Source organism: Dipodomys merriami, unplaced genomic scaffold (genome assembly GCF_024711535.1).
Source record: "Dipodomys merriami isolate MVZ:Mamm:240054 unplaced genomic scaffold, mDipMer1.0.p SCAF_90, whole genome shotgun sequence".
Classification (NCBI taxonomy): domain Eukaryota; kingdom Metazoa; phylum Chordata; class Mammalia; order Rodentia; family Heteromyidae; genus Dipodomys; species Dipodomys merriami.
The window spans coordinates 2,932,041-2,954,974 of NW_027206513.1; the positions used below are offsets into that span (position 1 = coordinate 2,932,041).

General features: G+C 43.3%; 1 protein-coding gene across 1 annotated transcript in view; it reads left to right on the forward strand.

Moving 5' to 3' along the window:
* Nucleotides 1-2,180: 2,180 nt before the first annotated feature.
* Polr1b (RNA polymerase I subunit B) overlaps nucleotides 2,181-22,934 on the forward strand; it is a 31,797-nt gene continuing 11,043 nt past the window's right edge. Inside the window, exons 1-9 of the mRNA XM_070013365.1 lie at nucleotides 2,181-2,410; nucleotides 6,471-6,638; nucleotides 7,084-7,230; nucleotides 8,946-9,078; nucleotides 10,869-11,005; nucleotides 12,096-12,319; nucleotides 13,548-13,719; nucleotides 18,795-18,966; nucleotides 20,052-20,333. Of these exons, the coding sequence (XP_069869466.1) occupies nucleotides 2,234-2,410; nucleotides 6,471-6,638; nucleotides 7,084-7,230; nucleotides 8,946-9,078; nucleotides 10,869-11,005; nucleotides 12,096-12,319; nucleotides 13,548-13,719; nucleotides 18,795-18,966; nucleotides 20,052-20,333 (1,612 nt within the window). The 5' untranslated portion in view covers nucleotides 2,181-2,233. The remainder of the gene's footprint in view (nucleotides 2,411-6,470; nucleotides 6,639-7,083; nucleotides 7,231-8,945; nucleotides 9,079-10,868; nucleotides 11,006-12,095; nucleotides 12,320-13,547; nucleotides 13,720-18,794; nucleotides 18,967-20,051; nucleotides 20,334-22,934) is intronic.

The following is a 22,934-nucleotide window of genomic DNA, read 5'->3' on the forward strand; positions in this document are numbered from 1 at the left end:
CCATCACTTCTCAAAGTGTCCCCTAGCTCCTTAGGAATCCCTCCCTCCAAACAACTCAACTTTTACTACCAGCAAAGTAAGTATAAGCTCTGCCACGGGCCATGTAGCCCCAATTCAGACACCTCCCTATCTCTTGGCTAAGGTTCCACCCAGTATCTGTAACCTAGGTAACTGGCACACCTGGAAGCAATCACCTTCCCCACCCCACCCCCTTACATCCTGGGCCTGCCCCTGGCTTTCCATCTGATTGTTGGAAGGTCCCAGGCCCTGAGGTCACATCCAGAACCAATGTGGCCATACCTTTCCCTCACCTGGCCACATCTCTTCATGCCCCTGGCCTAGATAAGTCCTGGCCTGGGGGTGGTTCTCCTGTTTCGGCCATACCTCTCCACTGTGCACCGCCCGGGCAGCAATTCGGTAAATAAACTTATTTTCTTTCCTGAATAGCGAATGCTGTTCTCTTCATCAGCTACCTAATGAAACCTACCTACTTAATATACCTTACAGTAAGGAGACCAGGTCTATGCTTCCTCTAGATGGTTTGCTTTTATCTAGCACTTTAGCACTTCTATTAGGTTTAAGTGTCCTCATCTGGTTTGCTTTGTTTATGTATAACACTTTCGTTAGGTTTAATTCCACACACCTTATGTGGTTTTGGCCTATATAAGCTTTGTGCTAACTGCATTCAGAGCTGTCTGACAGCAGTCCTCCGGCTCTCCAATAAAGGCTCACAATTTGGTCTCTTAAGTTGCTCTATTTCTAATGACTCAGTTTCCTTGCAACACTTGGGCTTTTTTTTTGGGGGGGGGGGGAGTCAGTCGTGGGGCTTAAACTCGGCCTGGGCACTGTCCCTCAGCTCTTCAGCTCAAGGTTAGGACTCTTAACACTTGAGCCACAGTGCCACTTTCGGTTTTCTCGTGGTTTATTGGAGATAAGAATCTCACAGAATCTCACAGACTTTCCTGCCTGGGTTGGCTTTGAACTGAGATCCTCAGGATTGCGGGTGTGAGCCACCCGCGCCCAGCTAGGACTCTGGGCATTTACACACAGTGAGACCAAAGGAGGATATTTTTAGGAAAAGAAAACAAAGGTGCAATACCTAGGTGCATCTGATCATATAAAATAATAGCTATCAAATGAACTCCAGGAAACAGAAATGAGGTTTTTGTTTTTTTGTCTTGTTTGTTCATTTATCTGTCTTTGGAAGGGGAAGGGGAAGGGTCGCAGAAATGGAGGGACCAAGGGTGAACAAATGCAGCTGTGGTACTCACTAAACACTATGTTGAGAATGAACTATATAACTTGTGGGTGGTGATAGGAGAAAAAACGTGGAAGAGGGCGAGGACAAAAAGAAATGTACTCTTTACCTGACATGTAATTATAACCCCTCTGTACATCACCTTTATAATTAATTTTATTGCCTTGGCTGGCAATAAAATGCTGTTCCAGTACGAGACTGTGTCCACGTGTTCTTCTCAGGGTTACAGGGTTTTTATGGGGTCATGCAGGGGGTCAGGCTACAGGGTTGTGTGGGAAGCTTTTGGCGAGAAGCCTATTTACAGAAGCAAAATCAGTTGGCTATCTTTTGTTTAAGCAACAGTTAGTCTCTAAATAATCTCCTGTTGTCAAGGGCAGGCGAAACTGGGGCCTGCTTTGAGTAATTTTTCCTGTTTACCAGGACCGGCACCAAAAGAAAAATTTCGGCCCAGAAGATGGGGGTAGCAGGCTTGCATGACCTACCCACTTCGTGGCCATCATTGAGCAGCTTCAGCGGTTGAGCTGGATAGAGAGCACAAAGCCTGGAGCTCAAGGTCTGCTTGTCACCGAAGTCAAGACTCCCCCCGAATGTTCCCTGGGTTTGCCATCAGTATGGGATGGCAAGACGGGAAATAGAAGGGAAACTCTGAAGACAACGCTCATTCTCCATCTTCATTGAGCGATTGAGGTCACAGAGGCCGCACACAGGTTTGCATCTTTGATGAGCCTTCAATTTGCAGAGAAGGAATCTGCCTCGGGAGGAGGAACCCGGAGGACCCGCCCCGTTTGGCCGTTCTGTTTCAGCCGGCCCACTTAAGCCACAGTTTCAGTTCCAAACCGACCGGATTAAATGAAAGCACTAGGGGCGGGCCAAACTAGAGGAAACTACATTTCCCAGCAGGCCGCGGGGCCAGGACTCCAGCCATTGCTCCTCGCGCGTGTCGGGCCTCTGCCGGTGTCCCGGGAGCGGGCTGCCATGGATTCTGGAGGTCGGTGGAGGAACTTGCCCAGTGGACCTAGCTTAAAGCATTTGACGGACCCCTCTTACCGGCTCCCGCCAGAGCAGCAGAAGGCGGCTTTGCAGGACCTGACACGTGCTCATGTGGACTCCTTCAACTACGCGGTGCAGGAGGGGCTCAGCCACGCGGTGCAGGTGAGCGCGCGACCTTCGCCACGGCGGCTGCGCGTGCTGCGGGGTACATGAGGGACAGCTGGGGGTGCAGAGAGGTGAGTGCAGGACTGGTGAGGTGAGGCCAGGGCTGGACGGGGCTCAAGGTCCCAGAGAGGTGGCCGGGAGGTCACCAATACTTGGGCTCAGTCCTTGTGCTGGGCGGAAACTGGAGGAATAGCAGATGTGCAGATTGGAGGCGAGTAGACTAAGGGAAGATTGAGTGGTAATTTGGAATTTTTGGTAGGACAGTTTCTGGGTGCCGAGTAACGATGTATTCCATTTGGGATGTGCTCCCAGCTATTCACAACATACAGGCCTGTAGATCCCTTGAAATCATACTTTCCAAAACTATCTCAAAAAGTTCTGAATTGATAGACGAATGTCTATCATACTCAGGGCCTTGGGACTGTCCCTGAGATTTTGGTTCAAGACCAACGCTGTACCACTTGAGCACAATCTGGCTTTTGGGGGTTAGAGCCTCATGGACTTTTTTGCCAAGCTCGGCTTTGAACCTGGATCCACAGATCTCAGCCTCTTGCGTAGCTAGGAGTACTGGCACCTGGGGATGAGGAATTAATTACATAGGCGTTGAGGAAGATAGGGATGAGTCCTAGTGGTCGGTGCCTCCTCAGTAGCCAGGATTACAGGCTTGAGCCTGCTGGACTGAAATTCTTGTGGGGTGGGAAGAAGGTTAGATAGGACCAAATTGAAAATTTGAGGGAGGGGGATTAGGGGTGGGGAGGCAGTGTTCTAAGTGGATTTCCACCTTAGTAAACCACATGAGTCTTTCTGTGAATCACTTCTATGGAAGAATGATTGGTCAGGAAATGCTTATTGCTATATTTCAACTTCATTTGGTGTATTTAATTTCTAGATTGTACATACATTTGGTAAATAGTATACTACACTAAAGAGTATGCATTGGTAAATTGTATAAATACAGTGAAACCATTGCCAAGATTAGGTAAGGGTATGGAGTAAGGGTGTTCAATTAGCATCTTCAGTGTCTCTCAGCATTCCCAGCCCCTGTCCCTTTTTCTTTTCTTTTCTTTATTTCTTTTTTTTTTTTGTAGGTCATGGGGCTTGAACTCTGGGCCTGGGCGCTGTCCCTCAGCTCTTCAGCTCAAGGCTAGCGCTCTACCACTTGAGCCACAGTGCCACTTCCCGTTTTCTGAGTGGTTTATTGGAGATAAGAATTTCACGGACTTTGCTGCCTGGGCTGGCTTTGAACTGTGATCCTCAGATCTCAGTCTCCTGAGTAGCTAGGATTACAGGCGTGAGCCACCAGCGCCAGGCAAGGCCAGTACTCTTGAGAATTGCTTTGCCAAGAGTTGTATAGTCTACTGAGGGAGCTCCTGAGAAGAACAGCTAACCTGAGTGTTTAGAAAATGTAAAATTGGACAGGGGTTGGTGGCTCATACCTATAATCCTAGCTACTCAGGAGATTGAGATTTTAGGATTGCTTTTCAAAAGCCACCTGTGCAGGAAAGTCTGTGAGACTCTTTATTTTTATTTTATTATTTTATTATTTATTTATTTTTGTTGTTTTGGGGGCTTGAACTCTGAGCCTGGGTACTGTCCCTCAGCTCTTCAGCTCAAGGCTAGTGCTCTACCACTTGAGGCACAGCGCCACTGTCTGTGAGACTTATCTCCAGAAAAAGCCAGAAATGGCACTGTGGCTCAAGTAGTAGAGCACTAGCCTTGAGCACAAAGAGGATCAGGGATAGTGCCCACGCCCTGAGTTGAAGCCCCAGGACCAGCAAAAAGAAAAAAACGAAAGAAAGAAAATGTAAAATTAGAAGAGTTTAAGAGTGCATTCCTTCTAGAAGAAAGGTAGCAGAGAACTACATACTGCCTGTGGCTTAATTGAGTAAACTTTGTGTTATGAGGAATACAGATAATGTGGAGGAATTTCAGTGCTAGTATAACTCCTGCATATATTGGAGTTATTAGATTTCTTTGAAGATCTCAATACGGTTTTTGAGAAAGGCAAGAGTTATGGGGGCGTGGGCTGGGAATGTGGCTTAGTGATAGAGTGCTTGCCTGGCATGTATGAAGTGCTGAGTTCAATTCCTCAGTACCACATACATAAACAGAAAAAGCCAGAAGTGGCACTGTCACTTAAGAGATAGAGTGCTAGCTAGCATTGAGCAAAAGAAGCTTGGGGACAGTGACCAGGCCCTGAATTCAAACCTTAGGATAGGAAAAAAAAAAGAGTTATGAGGACTTTCTATATGGTCTCTGGAGTCTTTTGGGATTGTGTCTATAAGAAAAACTATATGCAATTAAAAGTTAGTTAGGGGCTGGGAATGTGGCTTAGTGGTGGAGTGCTTGCCAATGAATTGAATTCCTCAGTACCACATAAACAGAAAAAGATGGAAGTGGTGCTATGGCTCAAGTGATAGAGTGCTAGCCTTGAGCAAAAGAAGCTGAGGGACAGTGCCCAGGCCCTGAGTTTAACCCCAGTACTGGCAGTGTGGGGCGCGTGTGCTCATGCGTACACACAACACACACACAACACACACACACACACACACACACACACACACACAACACAAAGTTAATTAGTGCTGTGGTTAATCAACATAAGGACAGAAGAATCTAGCTTTGGGAGACGATCAAAGAAAGATTACAATGTACAAAAGAAAATCACTAGGGACTAATAGCTCATGCCTGTAATCCTAGATTTTCAGATTGCTGAGATCTGAGGATCATGGTTTTAAGCCAGCCTGGGCAGGAAAGTCCGTGAGACTCTTACATCCAGTTAACCACCAAAAAAGATGGAAGTAGAGCTTATGGATCAAGTGGTAGAGCATTCGCCTCCAGCACAAAAGCTCAGGGACAGTCGACTGGCACAAAAATAAATAAAAAACAAAGAGCACAAAAGGTTGGTAGCATGGTGGCACCTGTCTAGCAAGCTCAAAACTCTGAATTCAAATTCTAGTACTGCCCCCCCTCACATGTTTTGTTTTATTTTATTTATTTTATTTTTTTTGTCGGTCGTGGGGCTTAAACTCTGGGCCTGAGCACTGTCCCTCAGTTCTTCAGCTCAAGGCTAGCACTCTACCACTTGAGCTACAGCGCCACTTCTGGTTTTCTGGTGGTTTATTGGAGATAGGAGTCTCACAGTCTCTCCTGCCCGGGCTGGCTTTGAACCACGATCCTCAGATCTCAGCCTCCTGAGTAGCTAGGATTACAGGCGTGAGCCACTGGTGCCCGGCTAAAAAAATGTTTTAAACAAGCCTTGGAGCTGAATGCTAGTTGCTCACACCTAAATCCTAGTTACTCAGGAGGATGAGATCTGAGAACCAAGTTTCGAAGTCAGTCTAAGCAAAAACTCATCACCATTTAACCAGCAACAAGACTAAAGTAGAGATAGGGTTCAAGTGGCAGAGTACCAGCCATAATTGAGAAAGCCGAGCAAGAGGACTGGGAATGTGGCTTAGTGGTAGAGTGCTTGCCTAACATGTATGAAGCCCTGTGTTCAATTCCTCAGTACCTCATAAACACAAAGCCAGAAGTAGCACTGTGGCTCATCAAGTGGTAGAATGCTAGTGTTGAGTGAAAGAATCTTAGGGACAGTGCCCAGGCCTGAGTTCAAGCCTCGGACTGGCAAAAAAACAAAAAACAAAAAACAAGCCCCCCCCCCCATATACACATGCATATGTACATGCTCATGCATGTACACATATAATAGCTTTAGACTGTTACTAAATGAGAAGGATGTTTCCCAATTCTTTCTGTATTAGCAGCAGTCTGTTTGCTTTGCTTTGCAGAGGATCAGTACTTGGTTTAGAGATGGCACTTCTTCATAGCTTAACATAGAATCTGACATATAGTGTACAGTTGAATAGTTAACATTATAGTAGTTAAGTGCTTGCTGAAGTTAGGAGGGGATTAGATGTAACCTAAACTGTCCATTTTGGATGCGCACAACACCAGCATAGTGATTGGTGCTGTATAACACATGGGATTTGTAAGAGTCTTAGAGAAAAAGTACCTTGGCCATGCAAGCTGTTAAATAATGTGAATCTTATTTCAGGCTATCCCTCCCTTTGAATTTGCTTTCAAAGATGAACGGATCTCTCTTACTATTGTGGATGCTGTCATCAGTCCACCAACGGTTCCAAAAGGTACCATCTGCAAAGAGCTCAACGTTTATCCAGCAGAATGCCGAGGCCGGAGGAGTACCTACCGTGGGAAGCTGACAGTAAGTACCTGTCACAGTACATGGCTGTCTGTACACTTTTGACACGAGGCCTAATAAGATATATCTGCAAGTTCTGCTTTCTTAATGCTGTCATCTAAGAGATCCCATCTTCTAAACTTTTGCTAGTCCTCACTTTAAAATACTCATTAGCCCTAGCTGTTTGGGAAGCAAGAGATCAAGAGGACTGTGATTTGAGACCAGCCCAGGTAATATATCCACAGAACCTGTCTAGTCAAATAAGCTGGATGTGGTTGCACGTGCCTGTCATCTCAGCTGTGCAGAAGGCTTAATGGGGGCATTACTCAAGGGGTAGAGCACCTGCCTAGCAGCCCTGAGTTCGAGCCCCAGTAATGCCAACAATCACAATTTAAAATAAGTAAAATACTCATTTGTTTTTGCAGGTTCAGATACTTTAAGTAATTTTTTTCTTTTTCCTTTTATGTAGGCTGATATCAGCTGGGCAGTGAATGGAATCACAAAAGGAGTCATTAAACAGTTTCTTGGCTATGTTCCCATTATGGTGAAGTCTAAGGTTTGCAACTTACATGGCCTTTCTCCACAAGCCCTCATTGAGCATCATGAGGAGGCAGAGGTAAGGGCAGAGATTGGGCTGGGAAACAGTAGTGAAGGCTTGGGGTGGGAACAAGAAAGCCAGAAGCTCATCTGGCAGGCTGGTTTCGCCATTGTTGCTCCTCTTTCTGTATAGGTTGTGTGAGGTGTTAACATCTTGTCTGCATACTGCACATGGCTGAGGCAGCAAAATGAAAAAAGTGGCTGTAAGTTTCTAGAGAATATTGTTTTAGAGGAAGAACTGGTAGATTTGCTTTTGATTTCCTTTCTCCTTGTAGAGATTGAACTCAGGGCCTTGAAAATGCTAAGTCTGACTCAACCAAGCTCTACTCAAAGCCCTAATTTTCCAAATTATAAAATAAGAAACATACTCCTAAGGGAAATGAAAGTTTTGTATGTGTGTGCATTTTGGTTTTGGTTTTAACCTTCAAACTATTGTCAGGAGTGCATGTCTTTCCACAGTAGATGCGGTGAGCATCTTCTTTGCCCCTTGTTTCTTTCAGTGCTGGGTACTTTGGAATGTTGAGTTGAAGTAATCAGGATGTCCAGCCCTTGTCAGTCACAGGAAGACTGTGATGCCTTGGGAAGACAGTTTGGTGTCAGAAACAGATGTAACAACTCAGCCCTTCCACTTTCAAGTTGTGTGGCTTTGCAAAGTTTAATTTCCCCAAGCCTGTTTCCCTCTGCTGAAAATAGACCTAACAGGGCTGGGAAGAGTGGTAGATTGCTTGCCTGGCATGCATGAGGCCCTAGGTTTGATTCCTCAGCACACATAAACAGAATAGGCCGGAAGTGGTGCTGTGGCTCAAGGGGTAGAGTGCTACCCTTGAGCTGAAGAGCTGAGGGGCAGCATCCGGGCCCAGAGTTCAAGCCCCATGACCGACCAAAAAAAAAAAAGGCCTAACGGCTGTCTTCCTCCTTACTCTTTTTTTTTCTTTGTCACTCATGGGCTTTTTTTTTTTTTTTGGTCTTTTTCTTTTTTGATACTGGGGATTGAACCCAGGGTGTTATTTGGTAGACAAATGCTTTGCCACTGAGCTACATCCCAGCCCTGTTATTTGTTTGGGGCTTGAACTCAGCTTAGATATGTCCCTGAGCTTCTTTTGCTCAAGGCTAGCAATCTACCACTGGAGTCCCACTGCCATTTCCAACTTTTTCTGTTTATGTGGTATTGAAGAACTGAACCCAGGACTTCATACATGCTAGGCAAGCACTCTACCAGAAAGCCACATTCCCAGCCCTTCCTCTTTAATCTTACAAGGATTAAATTCTGTAACAGGCAGTTAATAAAGAGAAACTCCATTTATTAATGAAATATGACTGGCCAGAAACTTGTTGAAGAGATTTTTCTTTATTTAGTGATTCTAAACTTCCGGTGTGCAAAGCTCTCATACAGTCAGGTTTTTTTTAACTTGTTTGAGAAACCATATAGGAACAAAATGGTTATCATTGTCATCTTTAGACTTCTCTTTAGAGGAAGTCTTTTTGTTGTCACTGGAAGATAGGAATCACTTCAGGGGCTTAGGAGACCAGTTAATTTGAGCCTTCTGGTAGATGGAGGTACCCTTTAAAGAGTGCTTCCCTCCTAAGATGCAAGGGCCTGGCTTTTGTGTTTAAGAAAGCTGCTGATCCATACACCTCTGTACTCTTTTCTAAGAAGGGATCAGTAGTCCTTTTCACCCATGTGTACTGTTACTCAAGTGCTTTCGTCTAACACATTATCCATCTCTTTGGCAGGAAATGGGAGGCTATTTTATTATCAATGGCATTGAAAAAGTTATCCGAATGTTGATTATGCCTCGGAGGAATTTTCCCCTTGCACTGGTAAGACCAAAATGGAAAAGCAGAGGCCCTGGTTATACTCACTTTGGTAAGTATCAGTGACCATTTGAGATTCTTTTAGAAAAATTGAGAAGCATTTTTTTTTCTTAAGGAGATGGTATCTATAGAGAATCTTTAATATTTTTCTCTTACATAATTTTTGTGTTTTTTTAAATTAGTTTTTTTTTTTTTTGCCGGTCGTGGGGCTTGAACTCTGGGCCTGGGCGCTGTCCCTCAGCTCTTCAGCTCAAGGCAAGTGCTCTACCACTTGAGCTACAGCGCCACTTCCGGTTTTCTGGTGGTTTATTGGAGATAGGAGTCTCACAGTCTCTCTTGCCCGGGCTGGCTTTGAACTGCGATCCTCAGATCTCAGCCTCCTGAGTAGCTAGGATTACAGGCATGAGCCACCATCGCCTGGCCTAGTATTTTTGTTTATAAGATTGATTGTAGAAGTAGGGGAAGAAATGAAGAGATGTTGGGAAAAGGATCCAAATTTCCACTTATAGGATGGGTGTATTCTGTGCTACAGTGTACAATGTGGTCACATTGTTAATAAGACTATTGTTTTTTGGAATTTATTAAGAGTAGATTTTTAGTGCCAAGATCTCACATGTGCACTTACACAGGTTTTGCTGTAATAAAACCATAGTGAGTTGAAAGTACCATATGTTGAAGATGCTTTAGAAGCTGGGAATATAGCTTAGTGGTGGAGTACTTGCCTAACATATACAAACCATAGGCTCAATCCCTGGTACCACAAAACCGACTCTTTTGACATGCCCTTGAAGGATCCAGCCTCTGCTTCAGGACAGTGCCTGACTTCACAAAGACAGCATATGGCATTCTTTCCTAACTCTTGACATTTAAACTTTTTTTTTTTTTGGTTGGTCAAGGGTCTTGAACTCTGGACCTGGACGTTATTGTCCCCGAGCTCTTCATCTCAAAGTGAGCGCTCTACCAATTGAGCCATAGTGCCACTTCTGGTTTTCTAGCGGTTTATTGGAGATGAAAGTCTCACAGACTTTCCTGCCTGTGCTGTCTTTGAGCCGAGATCCTCAGATCTCAGCCTCCTGAGTAGCTATGATTACAGACATAAGCCATCAGCACCTGGCTAAACAATTCTTAATATTGAGATAAGAATTTCACCATTAGTTGTTGACAAACATGACACCTAGAAAAATGGTATGGCAGCCAGTCACCTATGGCTCATGCCTGTAATCCTAGCTACTCAAGAGGCTGAGATCTGAGGATCGAGGTTCAAAGCCAGCCCAGGCAAGAAAGTCTGTGAGACTCTTATCTCCAATAAACCACCAGAAAACCAGAAGTGGTGCTGTGGCTCAAGTGGTTGAGCACTAGCCTTGAGCCGAAGAGCTGAGGGACAGCACCCAGGTCCAGGGTTCAGGCCTCATGACCAACAATTAATAAAAGAAAAATGATGGCAACATGTAAAAATACCTACTTATTTATTCTTTTGTTTCAATCGATACAGTGTGTCTTAGCAGTCTTTATACCTGAAGTTTTGCCATTCTTCATCGGAATCTCTTGACAGACTCCAAGGGGGTGGGAGTGAGACTATGATGTACTATGTGAACCACTTTGCAAAGATGCTGGGAATATAAAGGGCTATGAGCCATGGAACTTGGCCTGGAGGAAACTTAGTAGCTTGGTTAAATCGATAGCTTTGGTGGTTTTGTTTTAGTTTTATAACAGGAGAGGGGTATTTGGTATAGTATAGAGACTTTTGGTTGCCATCTTGGCTACATACACTGATTTGACATGAGTTATGTTTAGGAGAGTAAATAATTGTAGTTTCTCTCTTTTTGCCGTTTGTTTCGGTAGGAGTCTCTATGTACTGTGTAAGGGAGGAGCATTCTGCTGTCAATATGAATCTTCACTATGTGGAAAATGGCACTGTTACATTGAACTTTATTTACCGGAAAGAACTGTTTTTTCTTCCTTTGGGATTTGCACTTAAGGTATGACTTTTGATATTTTTTATGTTATGAAGAGATTAATTGGAGACAGTATCATTGCAAATGGGATGGGTTTTCTGTTTAATGCATGCCAGTTGGCCTGTGGTAATAATTCCTGTAACTCCAGCTACTCAGGCTGAGGATGGAGGATAGTGAAATTTGAGGACAGCCTGGGTAATTAATATAGGAAGGACCTGCCTTGAATAAACAAATAATTAAAAGTATCCATTCTAATTGTCTACTGCTTCATAACAAATTGCCTTAAAAGTCATTGGCATAAAGTATCCATTTGAATCAGTCAGCCAATAAATCACCACAGTTTCTGTTAGTGACTAATTGGGAAGTGACTTGATTTTTTTTTTTTTTTTTTGTCGGTCCTGGGGCTTGAACTCGGCCTGGGCACTCTCTCTGAGCTCTTCAGCTCAAGGTGAGTGCTCTACCACTTGAGCCACAGTGCCACTTCCAGTTTTCTCATGGTTAAGTGGAGATAAAGGCCTCACAGATTTTCTTGCCCGGCCTGGCTTTGAACCACGATCCTCCGATCTCAGCCTCCTGAGTGGCTAAGATTATAGGTGTGAGCCACAGGCACCCAGCATGACTTCATTTTATTTAGACTTGTGGCATGGAATTTCAGAAAGTCACAGTGAGATGATGTTGGTGACTGAAGACTTGACCAGACAGAGGTCACCTGACTGGTAACTCATTGCTGGGTTTTGGTAGGAGGTCTTTGTTCTTTTCAGCCATCTTTTGCCAGGAGTTGGCCAACAAACACGGTGGAAGCCACAGGGCCCTTAATGACATAGACCTGAGAATCTCACATTACCTTTTCCATTATATTTTTGGGTCGCAGGCCATGTGTAATTTGGTGTGGGAAGAGACTATACAAATTGAATATCAGGAGGCAAGGATCAGAAGGGTCATGTTAGTGTCTGACTGTCATATATTTTGGAGAGTTAAATTCGGCAATAATGGAAGCTAATTTTGGTGGGATTTAAAAATCATTAGAGGAGAGAATGGTAACTAAGTGAATAGTATATTTAGTGATTATTTACAGACAATTTAAAAGAAAGCTTTTTTTTTCTCTCTGTTCTAGGCACTTGTCAGCTTTTCTGATTATCAGATTTTCCAGGAGCTCATCAAAGGAAAAGAGGATGACTCTTTCTTTAGGAATTCTGTTTCTCAGATGTTAAGGATTGTGATGGAAGAGGGTTGTTCCACACAAAAGCAAGTCCTTAACTATCTAGGAGAATGCTTCAGAGTAAAACTCAATCTTCCTGACTGGTACCCTAATGAACAAGCTGCCGAGTTTCTATTTAAGTATGTGTGCCGGGCCTGGGTTTGAGTTAGGGTTTGGGTTAATGGTTGTCAGTGGTCCTTTGCATGGATTGTAGTTTGTGTTGATGCATCATCTAGAACTCAGCGTATACCTGATATCTGTCGGCAGGGGCTACTTTTTTCTCTGAGGCCATGTTTACCTTTCTTGTTATGCTAGTTTATTTTATTTTGCTTCTTTTATTTTGAAATAATTTCAGACTTCCAGAACAACATCCAGATAGGTGATTGACCACTTACAGTAACTAAAGTTCTCTCTTTTATACATTTACTTTATTCCTTTGTGTTGTTTGATTTTTTTCTGTATTGTTTGAAAGTTACAGGTATCATGCCACTTCATTTCCCCAAAACAAGGACTTTGTCATGCATAATCACTATATAAAAAAAATTATGAAAGGAACCCTGCTCCATACTGGTGCTGCCCAACTTGTACTGAGCATTTGAGATAATGGCCAGTGTAGCTGAGAAACTGAGGTCCTAATTTTACATAATTTTAGTAAGAAATGACTGCCATGGTCACTTGCTTACATATTCCAACACAGCTCTAGGCTTTGTGATATTATTTTGTTGTTTTGGCAATGCTGCCCGTAAAAATGAAAAGTAAACATGAATTTGAGACCTTGGTCATTAAGAAAATTATGTAAACCAGGTGCTGGTGCTCATACCTATAATCCTAGCTACTTAAGAAGTTGAGATCTGAGAATCCTGGTTCAAAGCCAGCTCGGGCAGGAAAAGTCCATGAGACTCATCTCCAATAAACCACTCAGAAAAGGGGAAGTGGCACTGTGGCTCAAGTGGTAGAGGACTCACCTTGAGCTGAAGAGCTGAGGGACAGCGCCCAGGCCGAGTTCAAGCCCCAGGACCGACAAGGAAAGAAAGAAAGAAAGAGAAAAGAAAAAAAAGGAAAGAAAGAGAAAAAGAGAGAAAAGAAAATTATGTAGGGGGGCTGGGAAGGTGGCTCAGTGGTAGAGTGCTTGCCTTGCATGCATGAGGCCCTGGGTTCGATTCCTCAGCACCACATAAACAAAAAGAAAAAAGCCAGAAGTGGTGCTGTGGCTCAAGTGGGAGAGTGCTAGCCTTGAGCTGAAGAGCTGAGGGACAGCGCCCAGGCCCAGAGTTCAGGCCCCACAACTGACAAAAAAAAAAAAAAGAATTAAAATTATGTAGGATTGACAGCTTAAGTTGCTTTAAAGGTTTTTCTTCTGTTTTGCAGCCAGTGCATCTGCATCCACTTGAGCACCAATACTGAAAAGTTTTATAAGCTCTGCTTCATGACCCGGAAGCTCTTTGCTTTAGCCAGAGGAGAGTGCATGGAGGACAATCCTGATAGTTTAGTGAATCAAGAAGTCCTTACGCCTGGCCAGCTCTTCCTTAGGTTTCTCAAGGTAACTGTATGCTTCACCCTAGGCCACCTTATTACTCATGCCGTATAGTATTGTCTGAATGGTAATAATTTCTAGTTTGGGCATTTTTCAGCCTTTTTAGTTTGTTAATGGTGCCATTTGCTAATGTTTATAATCCTAGTTACTTAGGAAGCTGCGTTACTTAGGAAGCTGAACTCTAAGAATCATGGTTTGAAGCCAGTTCAGATGGGAAAGCCCATGAGATTCTTATTTTCAGTTAACTAGCAAAATGCCTGTAGAGCTGTGGCTCAAGTGGTAGAACTCCAGCCTTGAACAAAATGCTCCTGAGTCCAAGCCACAGGACTGGTGTGTGTGTGTGTGTGAGTGTGTGTTCCTCCCACTCCTCCCTGCCCACCCTTCTCCACATGCCTAGCTAGCTACCAAGGTTCGGAAACGTGTGTGTGAACGCGCGTGCAAGTGTGCACGTGCATGCACGTGTGTGCATGCACACGCCGTGTGTCTGTTCCTCCCACTCCTCCCTGCCCACCACTCTCCCTCCCCCCTCCCCCCCTACCTAGCTACCAAGGTTCAGAAATATTTTTCAACAAGGTCTCCTATAGCCCTGGCTGTTCTCCTACCTCAGCCTCCCATGTGCTGAGTACCACCAATACCCAATTTTGCTTAATATTATGTAATCTAAAGATGACATGCAATCTTGGTCGTTAAAGTATACATAGCTTACTTATGTATGTATAGCCAATTAATCCTCACTGTATGTTTTCAAATGTACTTACTAAAATTTACTTAAGGCCATTCATGATCAATACCCAGTACTTTTTCAGCTATTCACAAACATGGGCAGAGAGGTGAAATTTGAGTCTCTTAAAGCATGTGTTCCCTTGAGGATGAGCACAGCAATGCCCTTGCCTTCCCCCAGCTAACTAAAAGCACAGGTCTCTGTTGAGCTTTACTTAGTGCCATATATTTTGCATCTTTATTCTTTTTATTTTTACTGTTCAAATGGGCCCCTGTTACTGATATGCTAGCTGCTGTTCCTGAATGCAAGAAAGCTGAGTTGTAACTGTGAGTTCAATGTTAATCAAGCAGTTACCTATTAAATAAGATGTCTTTCAGCAAAAACACACAAAAGGTTTTATGTGTTGATCGGTTAAGAATATTATGACAGAGCTGGACACCTATAGTCCTCGCTACTCAGGAGGCTGAGAGCTGAGGGTCACGGTTCAAAAACAACCCAGGACGGTCTGTAAGACTCTTCTATTTAGGGAAAAGCTGTAAATGGCACTGTGGTTCAAATAGCAGAGTGCTAGCCTTGAGCAAAAGAAGCTCAGGGACAGTGCTCAAGACCTGAGCTCAAACCCTAGTGCCTGCAAAAAAAAAAAAAAAAAGCTGACCCAAGACATGCAAGAACAAGCCTCATGTTTCCCTAGGAACAGTGGTTTGGTATTCACTTACTGGCATTCACAGTGGCAGCACAGGACAGCTGTGCTGTGAACAGAGTGTAAGTCTGTGTACAGAATTGGAATGGCTCGAACATGATGTCATAGGAAGTTAATTTGATGGCCTTCCACATACCATCCCTTTAAAAGATGAGATTGAAGAGATAAGTAGCAGGATGGATGACAGAAAAGGTTGAAGTAAAAACTGAGTTCTGGATGGAGAGGTAGCTCAGTGGAAGAGTGCTTGCCTTGTACACATGAGGCCCTAGGCTCGATTCCTCCGCACCACATAAACAGAAAAAGCCGGAAGTGGGGCTATGGCTCAAGTGGTAGAATGTTCACCTTGAGCTGAAGAGCTGAGGGACAAGGCCAACGCCTAGAGTTCAAGCCCCATGACCCCGCCCCCGCCCCCCCCCCAAAGGAACTCAGGGTTTTTTTGTTTGTTTGTTTGTTTTTTGGGTCCATCATGGGGCCTGAACTTGGGGCCTGGGTGCTGTCCCTCAGCTCCTTAGCTCAAGGCGAGTACTTTAACATTTGAGCCATAGCCACACTTCCAGTTTTCTGGTGGTTAAGTGGAGATAAGAGTCTCATGGACTTTCCTGCCCACATGGTCTTTGAACTGTGACCCTCAGATCTCAGCCTCCTGAGTAGCGAGGATTACAGGTGTGAGCCACTGGTGCCTGGCTCCTAGTAGAAGTTTTTGTTATCTCTGGCCTTTCAAGTAAAGACATTATGTTTCATAACTGTACCCATTCGTCCTGTTCATATAGGGTAGCACAGTGTTCCCTTTGATTCTACCTTTTAGCAGTGTGTCATCTGAGGCAAGCTGTTACTGAGGTCACCTGTGTCATCAGCGTGGGCAATAAAGTGAAAATTGGGTTATCATTTCAGATAATTTATTGTTTAACAGATCTGATTTCACCAGCTATATTTAACCTTGTAAACCTCTGATTTTGAAGAAAATCTTCAGAAGGTACATGACAGAGAGAGATCACATGAATCATCTGTAGCCTATCTAGCATGTAGTCAGTAGACATTCAGTTTTTCCATGTGATTCATGTGATTGATGCTGAGGGAAGGCTGGATGGAGCTACCTGTAATCCGTTAGTAGAGAGGCAGAGATGGAGAGGATCTTGGTTTAAGGCCAGCTTGGCCAAAAAAATTAGTGACACATGTGGTCTCAGTTTATGGGAAGCCATTGAGATCAGCTGTGAGCAAAATCGAATTCTCATTTGAAAAGTAAATAAAGCAAAAGGGCTCAAGTGATAGAGTGCTTGCCTAGAAAGCTTAAAGCCCTGGTACTGTCAAGAAAGGGGAAAGGGAAGACAGTGAGAGACATGGATGAGCCCCCTTTCTGCCTTTCTCTAACAAGGTAGGCGTGGCTTCTTGTTTCCTGAAGTGTCACTGGCTTCTTCAAAGACTGTTGCATACCAAGGGAGGCTTTTTAGTAGACAGTCCTGCTCCTTCTGCTACTTGTACTAAGGTGTGTAGTCAGCACAAACAAGTCCCATTCCATATCTATTATTCTGGCAACAGAAAATGATAGTTGGCAGTAAAACCTGACCTGATCCTACAGGAGGTTGCATATAACTTTCTTACTCTACTTGGCATGAATTTGTGCATTTTACTGTAGAAGTGTATTTCCTGACCTGTCAGTTGGTGCCTCAGTGTTAACAAAACCTGGCTGTTGGGTAACACATAGTTTATGCATTCTGTTACTTTCTAAGGCCTGAAAAATTCTCACACTGAAATAGATTCATCCAAGACTGTGGTTCTGTCACACACTCTTTTTTTTTTTTTTTTTGGTCAGTCATGAGGCTTGGACTTTGGGCCTGGGCGCTGTCCCTCAGCTCTTCAACTCAAGGCAAGTACTCTACCACTTAAGCCACAGGGCCACTTCCGGTTTTCTTGTGGTTTATTAGAGATAGAGTCTCATGGGCTTTCCTGTCTGGGCTGGCTTTGAACCTCGATCTTCAGATCTCAGTCCCCTGGGTAGTTAGGATTACAAGCATAAGCCTCTGGTGCTCGCACACATTGCTTGTTGACTAGAGGTTTGATGTGAGGTTGAAGAAATATGAAGAGTTCCTGTTTTTCTAATGTGTGCCTTGGGAATAGCTTCTTGTCTTAGCAAGTTAACTAGAAAGAGAATGATATTTACCTGGATTTGGTCATTGTATAGTGCATATTGGGTGGAAGCATCACTCTGTACTCCAGAATTTGTTCACTTTTTATATTATGTATCAACTAAAATAAAGCAGAATAGATTTTTGTTTTTGTTTTTGAGGCATGCTTCTGACAGAGGTTAGCTCCCAGATTCCTCCTATGTTAGTCTCCAGAGCTTTTGGCACATGTCTGGACCTTGCCTCTGGCTTTCTTGCCTTTTGTCTTTTTTTTTTTCCTACTATTCATTTTTTCATTATGTTTCAGAGTTTTTCAGCTCTTCAAATCATGGCTAGCGCTCTGCTACTTGAGCCACTCACTATGTCACTTCCGGTTTTCTGAGTGGTTTATTTTGGAGATAAAAGTATCATGGACTTTCCTGACTGGCTGGCTTTGAACTGCAATCCTCAGATCTCAGCCTCCTGAGTAGCTAGGATTACAGGCATGAGCCACAACACCCGGCTTATGTTTCAGATGTTATAAAAGCACATCAGGGGCTGGGAAGGTGGCTCAGTGCTTGCCTTGCATGCATGAGGCTCTGGGTTTGATTCCTCAGCACCACATAAACAGAAAAAGCTGGAAGTGGCACTGGCTCAAGTGGTAGAGCGTTAGCTTTGAGCTGAAGAGCTGAGGGACAACACCCAGAGTTCAGGCTCCACGACTGACAAAAAAAAAAAAAAAGCATATTAAGTGACTTGGTGTTAGATCTAATTTGGGAAATTGGATAGAAATCTGGAATTCTTGCTTGACTGCTGCCTTGGCCTTGTTTTGGGACTTGTTTTGGGAATTAAAGCTGTTCTGATTACTTGGTGAAAGTGTTTAAGTTAAAATTTTAAATTAAGCCAGGTACTGGTGGTTAATGCCTATAATCCTAGCTACTCAGGAGGCTGAGATCTAAAGATTGTGGTTCAAAGGTAGCCTGGACAGCAAAGTCCATGAGACTCTTATCTTGAATTAACCACCAGAAACCCAGAAGTGGCTCTGTGACCCAAAGTGGTAGAGTGCAATCCTTGAGACAGAAAGTGCAAGGACAGCTCCCAGGCCCTGCGTTTAAGCCCCAGGACCATAAATAAATAAATTAATTAATTAATTTAAAAAAAATTAAAAAATAACTTGGCTCTGATTGAGAATTAAGGCCAAACCAACACATTTGATTGGTCTGCCCAATCCTTGTCTGGTGCTTTGATCCTGCGTGGACTGAAGATGGTTTTGGCTGTCAGTAGTGTAAAGTCCAGGGATGCTGCTAAACCTCTTGCAGTACACAGGACAGCTTCACACACACACACACACACACACACACACACACACGCACGCACGCACGCACGCACGCACGCACGCACGCACGCACATACACATATGCACACACAGAACTATTTTTTCAGGTTTGTGGTTTAAATGTTTTCCCATCAGATGTATTAGTGGCTTTAATTATGTGTGAGTAAATGAAATTCATAAAAATTAAAACAAGTACTGTTTCAAATTTAATTTTTTTTCTTTTAGGAAAAAATGGAAACTTGGTTAGTGTCTATTAAAATAGCTTTAGATAAAAGGGCTCAGAAAACCAATGTGTCCGTAAACAGTGAAAATTTGATGAAGATTTTTAGTATGGGAGCGGACCTTACAAGACCATTTGAATACCTCCTTGCAACTGGGAATCTGCGTTCAAAAACAGGTGAAATTTAATAGATAATTTTACTTTTTTTTCTAATTATTTCTATAATATGTCTGGTTTAATGGTAAAGTTACTTTTGGTAAAGATAAATTTTATGCTAAATATCTATATCTTTGAAGGGTTTTAGACAGGATTTTTGTTCCTATACCCTTAAATCCAATTCTCATGAAAATACAGTCCATTGTTAGCATGTTAGTTAATGCTTGTGCATAATTGTTTCTCTCAGATGAATTTAATGTTCAAATTTTTACTTTTTGCCAGTACTGAGGCTTGAACTCAAGGCCTGGGCTGACCCTGAGTATCTTTTGCTCAAGGCTAATGTTCTGCCACTTGAGCCACAGCACCACTTCTGGCTTTTTGCTGCTTTATGTGGTACTGAGGAGTCGAATCCAGGGCTTCATACATGGTAGGCAAGTACTCTACCACTGAGTCATATTCCCAGACATCTGAGATGAATTTATTGCTATTTATCAACTGTGTAATTTTCTCTTAAAAGAGTGAAAGTTGCACTAGAGGAGACTGTTAGGGTCAGTGGTACAGTTTGTAAATCTTTTTTTTTTTTTTGGGGGGGGGGGGTCCGGTCATGGGGCCTGAACTCTGGGCCTGGGCGCTGTCCCTCAGCTCTTTAGCTCAAGGCTAGCGCTCTACCACTTGAGCCACAGCGCCACTTCCAGCTTTTTTTTTTTTTTTTTTTTTTGCTTATGTGGTGCTGAGGAATCGAACCCAGGGCCTCAGGCATGCAAGGCAAGCGCTCTTCCACTGAGCCACCTTCCCAGCCCCTCAAGGCTAGTTCTCTACCACATGAGCCACCGTACCACTTCTGGCCTTTTCTGTTTATGTGGTTGTGAAGAATTGAACCTAAGGCTTCATGGATGCTAGGCAAGCTCTCTACCACTAAGTCATATTCCCGGCCCTAAAAATGTATTTTTTATTGTTTATTTGCACTTATCAGAACTAATATAGAGCATATTTCAGTAACCCACTCTTGATCTGTAAAGTGCTCTGGGGTTTTGTCATCTCAAACAGTTTTGTGTTTTTTTGTGTTAAGTTTGGCCTGGTTTTGAGTAAGTTTTTGTTTTATTAAGGTCTTGGCTTCCTGCAAGATTCAGGACTGTGTGTTGTGGCTGACAAGCTGAACTTCATACGCTATCTCTCCCATTTCCGCTGTGTGCACAGAGGAGCTGCTTTTGCGAAGATGAGGACCACCACAGTTCGCAGGCTGCTGCCAGAGTCCTGGGGCTTCCTTTGTCCTGTGCACACCCCAGATGGGGAGCCCTGTGGACTGATGAACCACTTAACTGCCATATGTGAGGTCGTTACACAATCTGTGTATACAACGTCTATTCCAGCCTTGCTCTGCAGCTTGGGTATGTCATTTACCGTCTTGAAAGGATTCTTATTCCTCCATGGAGGAGTTAAGCTACTTTCTTAACTTCTCATTTGAAAAATGAGGAAATGCTGTTGGTATTTACTTCTCTACCTTAAAACAAATATGTTAAAACATGAAACAGACTAGCAGTTAGATTGAAGAGAGTAGAGGGTTTTGTGATCTTTGGGAGTCACTCTCCCTGCATCGTTAGACCCCTGCATTTCTAAGTAGAAAACAGTTTTGGTCTAGAGGAAGAGGTAAGAATGTACTTGTCTACTGTATGTATCCTGTTTTCATCAGATAGGTAAGTAACCTTTGCTGCTGGTGGCCATGCAGCTGCTATCTCTGCTTTGACTGGAAACTCTTCTTTTTTCTCAGGCTTGATATTCGGCTTGATGTCACCTTCCAGTTAAAGATAATCAGCCTTTTCTATTCCTAGGGGTTTCTGGTTGTCACTTAGAAAATACTTGAGATATCAGTGTTTTAGTCCTGGGGGTTTCTAGTTACTTAGAATCCGGGAATCTTTGTCTTTTATAGTCTGTGTGTGGGGTTTCCAGTGGGATTCATGTTTGTAAAGAAAACTTCCAGCTCATAGGGATCAGCTGGTAGCTATTCTCAAGCAACCAGATGAACTTTGAGTCTGGGGTCAAGAAATTTCTGTGTAAAAAGTATTTCTCCAGTTAGAGTCATCTGTGAGAAGGGGCCCCCAGACACAATAAATAAGAGTCAATATAACTTGTCCATTCACTCTATAAGGAAAAGAATAATCTTGTTTTCTACTAGTGATTTAAAAATGTCTGTTAGCAAAGGACATGGCCCCAAGTGTTAAAGCACCTGCCTACCAAGGCAAGGCCCTGAATACAAATCCCAGTACTGACAAAACAAAAACAAAAAAACCCCCAAATATCAGGGACTGGGAATGTGGCTTAGTGGTAGAGTGCTTGCATGTGGTAGAGGGCATGCATGAAGCCCTGGGTTTGATTCCTCAGTACCACATACACAGAAAAAGCCGGAAGTGGTGCTGTGGCTCAAAGTGATAGAGTGCTAACCTTGAGTGAAAAAGCTCAAGGACAGTGCGCAGGCCCAGATTTCAAGCCCCAGGATTGGCAAAATTAATGTACTAATCATGTACTATGTGATTTTTTTGTTTCTTTTGTATGTTCCTCCCCCACGGTATAACTCGTATTCACTGTATTTGATTCCCATGCCCTGCATCTTGTATATACACTTTTCTAATTTGAGGAAGGAAGGGAAAAAACAAAGGGATACAGGTTGACCCATTGTAACAATGAGATGTACATGACACTATGTTGAAAATGAACTTTACAACTTCGCTGGGTGGAGGGTAGTTGGGGAGGTGGGGAAGGAAGGGATGGTAGGGGAAGAGGCAACAATGCTCGATAGGAAATGTACTCATTACCTTACTCATGTAACTGTAACCCCTCTGTACAGTATTATTACAGTAAAAAACATTAAAAAATCAGTCTACGAGAGGGTAAAAGGGTAAAACACAAAAAAATGGAGTGATAAGAAGCAGATTCTGTTACAGAAGAACAGATGGGAAAGGTTATTTGCTCTGACACTAAAGAGGAAGACAGAAAAGACTAACTAGACCTGGCCATATTAGGGTGACAGATGAAACACTGGGTACCCTGTAATACTCATGAAAACACTGGACTCTCTTCAGAAAGTAGCTATGGTCTATGAGAAATTGTGCTTTTTATCTTGAGTATAGTCAATTCTTTTTATTTATAGTCCTTGGATTGGTTGTTTTGGTGTTGGTTTTATTTTTTTTTAACTCATGGCCTTCTACTTGCTATGCTGACAGTCTGTCACTTGCTTCACTCTATCAGCCCAGTGTTCAGTCCTTATATTCTATGAAGTCATCACCAGTGCAGGATTAATAAGTACTGAACGGCTATTCCTAGGGGATCCCCTAGGGCCCAGTGTCTGTGCATCTAACATTGACCTCTAGGCCAATAATATTCGTAACTAGAAGCTTGCCTAGCACACATATTTTCTCTATAAATACATTACAACTACCCTATACTTAGGAACACTAGCCACTGCACTTGAGGACCATTGTAAACATACTCTAAAAAGCAAAAATTGTGGCATTGAACAGATCTCTAAAAAGATCTTCGTTTACTGTGGGAGAGCTGAGACCAGAGTGCCCGTTTGTTAATTTTGTGATTACAAATGTACCTAGTAGGCAAATTTGCAAGTAATGATCAACTGCAATTAGGTGTTTTTTTTTTAAAGAGGCTAATAATAAGGTTATGTGGATCAGAAATCAAAATACAGAAAGGTAGACAATGCAAAGCCTCCCTGTGTCCCCAGCTTGGGTCTTCACCACAGTGATCTGTACTTGGGCAGCAGTGCAAAAGTATGCTTGTGCTGGGTGCCCATGGCTTACGCCTGTAATCCTAACTACTCCGGAGGCTGAGATCTGAGGACCAAGGTTCAAAGCCAGCTCCGGCAGGAAAGTCTGTGAGACTCTTATCTCCAATAAACCATCAGAAAATCGGAAGTGGCACTGTGGCTCAAGTGGTAGAGCGCTAGCCTTGAGCTGAAGAGCTGAGGGACAGCACCCAGGCCC